At 39.0% G+C, this 6000-nt stretch overlaps 1 protein-coding gene across 6 annotated transcripts in view; it reads right to left on the bottom strand.

Annotated features, from left to right (window-relative positions):
* The window catches only part of LOC142660646 (uncharacterized), a 228571-nt gene that overhangs the window by 25058 nt on the left and 197513 nt on the right, over positions 1-6000 (bottom strand). For all 6 annotated transcript variants that reach the window (XM_075837341.1, XM_075837343.1, XM_075837339.1 and 3 more), the window contains 2 exons: positions 2827-2921; positions 2287-2352 (listed from right to left, as the gene is read on the bottom strand). In XM_075837341.1, the coding sequence (XP_075693456.1) occupies positions 2287-2352; positions 2827-2921 (161 nt within the window). The remainder of the gene's footprint in view (positions 1-2286; positions 2353-2826; positions 2922-6000) is intronic.

The raw sequence follows: 6000 nt of genomic DNA, 5'->3' as shown, positions 1-6000 counted from the left end.
AAAATGGTCATAACTTGGCCAAAAATGCTCGTTTTTTAAAAATAAAAACGTTACTGTAATCTACATTGCAGCGCCTATCTGCTGCAATAGCAGATAGGGGTTGCAAAATCTGGTGACAGAGCCTCTTTAAGTATTTTTTCCAGGGTGCATTGCCCTTATGACTCCCTACTAGCTGGATCTCCGCAGAGACACACAGTACCTTTCAAGAGAGGAAACAAGTATGATATTTCAGGTGAAATGAACAATCTGCATCATGACCATATAGTTTGTCCCATCATATAGGATAGGCGACAAATGTAATATCCCGAAAAAAACCTCTTCAAATCCATTATTTGAGAAGAATACATATTAAAGAGGAGCAGTCACCTGTTATATGGTGCATTTAGCGTCTCAGAATAGATAACTATGTAGGGATGTTATGAATGTCAGTCTGCATACAAAAAAAAAACCTACAAAAGGTTTACATAGCCTTTAACTGTTTCGGTATTTTTTATTTAATATTTTATAGTCTGTGTCAGTGATAAATTATTTGTTATCACAGTTTTGCCTTTTATAGCAGTTTTGACTATACCCATTCAGGTTTTGCAGTTATTGCTGGGCAGTGCTAGTTTCCTTAGAGCCATACAAGCATTAACTCTTTTACTTGAAATGTGTGATAGGTTCAGCAAATAACACTGTAGGCGATAACAATGAATATTGGTTAATTGTGCAGCACATCATAGCTTTAGCCAATGTAAACATTGGGGACCGGAGCGGCAGTGGTGTGTATAGGCTTTTTTTCAATACCACCCCCAGAAGAGGGTATTAAGCCAAAACATGTGTCGTGGGGTGGGGTGGGGTGGGGGGGTTGGACACCATTCCTGTGGTTCAGTACAACATGGGTATGTACATTCTTACTATTGACATGCTGATTACTCCTATTTGATTAATGCACTTTTGCACTTTACTGTATGGCTATGTTCAGAGTTATTACGGGGGATATAATGTCCCGATTCTAAATATGGAATCTCTATAGCGCTTTTACAATCACTGAGGCGCCCCACAATGACAAAAGGCCCTTTTGTCATTGTGGGGCTAATTTTTGTCTATATTCTTATGTATAGCTAATAAGGTTTTAATTTTATTGGCAATACTCCCGGCTATCTAGCGATTGTCTTTTTCTTTTCTAGGTCTGCTTTTACAATCAGTTATACAATATGCACATAAAAGTAATTTTTCTTCATAAAGCCCAGAAAAACCCTTTAAGGTACCATAAGCTCTGACACTACTCTAGTAGATCTCTTCCTCTCCAAGGATGCATACCCCTGCTACAAGGCATGGTAACATGGCAAAAAATGTGCAAGATATAGCATATCTAAGCTATTGTTTGGGCATAGTAACGAACAGCAGCAGACATTTTCTTCAGATACCTATACGGCCCTCATTTGAACCCAGAGAAACTGGACCATGGAGAAAAAAAAACAGATAATGACATTACTGGAGTTTCTTAAAGTGGTTTTCCCATCAGGGACATTTATGGCATATCCAAAGGATATGCCATAAATGTCAGAATGATGCGGGTCCCACCGAGCTACGTTGTTTCCGGAACTGCTATTCACTTCTATGTAAGTTACGAAAACATCGTAGCTCAGCGAGCAACGCTCATTTCTACTTAGATAGTCGGAAATCACAAGTGGCAGCGGGAACACAAAAAATGTAGAACAGGGTTTAGGGGGCGCCGTTCCAGAGATAGGTGTGGGACCCGCATCTATCTGACATTATGGCATATGCTGTGGAAATGCCATAGATGTCCTTGAAGGGAAAACCCCTTTACGTAATGTCAATAGTAAGTACAATGTAAATGTGTACAATGGCCTCTTGTGAGGTCAATATAATTTGCCATTTTTCTAATTTTCTTTGATGCTACAAGGCCATTAAAATACCAATGTAACGAAATACGTTCCTGTAATACGTCAAATGGTCATTTCAGCAATATTTCCATGGTGTGGCTACATATTATAATAAGTCACTGGACTACTACAACTTTCATGCATTACAATGCACCACAGCGCTTCATAAACAAAAAGACAGGTAATCATTTTACTGCGTCCACGAGCTGAAATATATTTATTTCTGTAGATAATAAAAAATCAGTAAACATATTATTCACATACACATTCAACCACACAGAACCAGAGCCTCCAGACAGAGAGTAGAGTTTGTATGGAGGTAAAAGGACAACAACATATCAAATGTGTGTTAATATTCATAATTCTGAGGAGTAGAATGTAGATCTATGGTCTTTACCCGATCTAAGAAGCATTGCAGAAACCACTTTGTTGTATAAATCCCAGTGGACATGTCTTCTTTATCCTATAAATTACAACCACAAGGTTAGATTTCATAAAGTTAGAAATCAGAAACTTAAAACGATCAGAGCACAAGTGTGTATGAGGGCTTTTTCAATAAATAAACGTATTATATATATATATATATATATATATATACACACACACACACACACTTTAGTTCTTTTCAATTCATTAGAATATCAAAAAGTTTATTTATTCCAGTAATTCATTTTAAAAAGTGAAACTCATATTATAGATTAATTACACACAGAGTGATCTATTTCCAGCGTTTTTTTCTTCTCATGTTGAGGGGTATGGCTAACCGTTAATGAAAACCCAAAATTTAGTCTCTCACAAAATTAGAATATTATGTAAGCCCAATTTCAAAAATGATTTTTTAATACTGAAATGTAGGCCTACTGATATAGATGAAAAAAGGGAAACTGAAAAATGACAAAAATGTCATTTACGTCAGAGTTATAAAACAATATGTTACCATGTGCTTTTTTAGCTTGGGGAAAAACTTGCTGAGAATTTGTTCATGATGACTTTGAAATCTTTGAAGTTTGGGGAAGCCAGGAATGAAAAACCCTTTAAAGAAAACAAGACACAGCTGTTAGTTATATAACAAAATGATTTATATTTATATATGTGCGGAATACGATTGGCGTGTTAAGATGTCTGGCTTCTCTAGTTTACATATCAATGCACAGGTATTTCTCTAGTAGGTACATATTTCAAATAAAAGTTGTAATAAAAAAACCAAAACATAATTTCTCCAAATCTTTAAGAGCATCAAAATCCCATAAGCTTGAATCACCTTTGGTTTGGGCTCCAGGCCATGCATAGTCCTTCTACCATACACATTAGATAAATGTTGGCTGATATGGAAAATTTGGTCAAGATTTATGTACAATCAAATGTGAACGGGACAAGCCAAAAGTCCCGATATCTGCCTGTGGGGGATATATAGATCAGGCATGCTGAATTTTAACATGATTCTTCGCTCCCCTGGAAGAAAAGACGATGGCAAAGTTGTCCAGCAGCGACTTATATATCTCTGCCTACTGAAAAACCATGTAGGCTCCGGCAATCCACGCATGCATGTTTATGGAGGAGTCTGAAGAGACAGCAGCTGGCCAAACAAGGGTTTAGCCAACAGTGGTCTTGTGTGTATGGCCTGTAATACTGTCAAGCTGATCACAAGCAGACAGCTGACTCACCAATACAAATGGCCAGTAAATGTGCGGTGTCTGGAACACATAACCAAATAACTCCTTAACCCCTTAATGACCGCCGATAAGCCTTTTCACGGCGGTCATTAATGGGCTTTATTCTACAGCGCCGCCATTCCACGGTGCTGCATTAGAATAAAGTAAACCGAGCAGGAAGCCGTGAAATCTCCCTGCTCTCAGCTGCCAGAGGTAGCTGAGGGCTGGAGGCGTCCCTGCTCTGCCGGGTGAGTTCGATATTAGTATTACCGATTAACCCCTCAGATGCGGTGCTCAATAGCGTGCACCGCATCTGAGTGGTTTTGGAGAGAGGGAGCTCTGTGTCATCCCACCGACACCCGGCGATAAGATCGCCGAGTGTCTGTGTCTCCGATGGCAGCCGGGGGCCTAATAAAGGCCCCCAGGTCTGCCTGTCGTGAATGCCTGCTAGGTCATGCCGGAGGCATGACCTAGCAGATGCCTGTCCGTTTTAAACTCTCAAAAGGTACCAATAAAAACTAGAAGTCGTCCCGCAAAAAACAAGACCTTATGCAGCTATGTCGACGCAAAAATAAAAAAGTTATAGGTTTTCGAATGTGACAATGGAAAAACTTAAAAAAATGGCTTGGCCATTAGGGCCCAGAATGCAAGCAGGGGGAAGGGGTTAAGAAAATAAAAGTTAGTAAAATCTTAATATGAGAAAATAAAGATTTCCAACAGTTGGAAACATTCAATTGCTCTCTGCTACAGAAGTAGCGCTCACCCAATTGTCAGATCAGTACATCTAATAATGAAAAATAGAATCTTGTAAAACTTGATTTTTAAATGTCAAAACAATATCTAGTGCAGGGATCAGCAATCTTTGGGACCCCAGCTTTTGTGAAACTTCAACTCTCAGCCTGCGCTTGTCAGGGCATGTTGGGAGTTGTAGTTTCACAATAGCTGGACTCCTGAAGGTTGATTACCCCTGATCTAGGGGTTTAGTCCATTGAAAGCGGAAACGTTGTGTGATTTACACAACCAGAGACATACCTTATATGGCATATTGTGGGACCTCTGGGACCCTCACCTAGTAGAAAGCGGTGGTTACCTGACCAGCATTTTTCAGCATAAGGCCCTGTTCACATTGCGTCGGAGGCTCCTTAAGTAATCTTCGTCAAAGAGTTCGTCATTTTTGATGGTAAAAATAGAGCAGCATGTAAAACTATTTTGTCCAGCAACATAATGGAAACCTGATGGAAACCACAAAAGTCAATGGGTTTCTTCTGGCACCATTGGTTTCCATCATGCGACAGATCCGGCGCTTCTATTTTTCCCGCTATTCTGTTCGTCTGATGGAGAAAAATAACAGAAACCGTAGCGAACACGTGAACAGAGCCAGATGGTGGAGAGGAGAAGCCAGGGAAAAAGGAGGATTTGAGTGAAAATTGCAGCATGTTGCAAAGTATTAGATTAGAGAAAACCAGCTATGCAAGTGGCGTATATAGACTTCATACTTTTGGACACACTTTCGCAGTATTATTTTTTTATATATATATACACACATACATACATACATATACACATACATACACCTATATATACACATACATACACACACATATATATATACACATACATACATACATATATATATATATATATATATACATAAACACACATATATATATACATACATACACACACACACACACACACACACACACACACACACACACACATTTATACACATATAAAAAAACACATACATACAGTACCAGTCAAAGTTTTGGACACACCTTTGAATTCCATGGTGTTTTTTTTTCTTTCTACTTTGTAGATTCATATTGAAGGCATGAAAACTTTGAAGAAACACACATGGAATTAAATGGTAAACAATTTTTTTTAATTTAAGATTCTTCAAAGTAGCCCCCTTTTGCTTTGATGACAGCTTTGCACACTCTTGACATTCTCTCAATCTGCTTCATGATGTCACCTGGAATGGTTTTCAATTAGCAGGTATGCCTTGTCAAGCGTTAATTTGTTGAATTTATTGCCTTCATAATGTGTTTGAGACCATCAGCTGTGTTGTGCAGAGGTAGGATTGGTACACATTTCTGGAAGTCCCATAGAAATGAATGGAGCACTGGCCAAACATGCGAACCAGCGCTCCATTCTCATGGAACACTTCAGGGGACTTACAGTTCCCTGTTCTCCTCATTGCTGGGAATCACAACAGTCGGACCCCCAATGACATCCTGTGCAATAATGAAAACCATGATGAAACTGGCTCTCATGAGGACAGCCCCAAGAAAGGTGACCGCAAATTAACAGCACATAAGATTAGACCCCACATAAATACTTCACAGAGATTAAGTACCAGACACATCTTAAATCAACTGTTCAGAGGAGACTGCAAGAATCATGCCTTTTGTGGTCAAAATGCTGCAAAGGAACCACTACTAAGGAACAACAAGAAG

The sequence above is a fragment of the Rhinoderma darwinii genome, chromosome 9, assembly GCF_050947455.1.
Source record: "Rhinoderma darwinii isolate aRhiDar2 chromosome 9, aRhiDar2.hap1, whole genome shotgun sequence".
NCBI lineage: Eukaryota > Metazoa > Chordata > Amphibia > Anura > Rhinodermatidae > Rhinoderma > Rhinoderma darwinii.
This window is presented reverse-complemented; position numbering and strand designations above follow the sequence as displayed.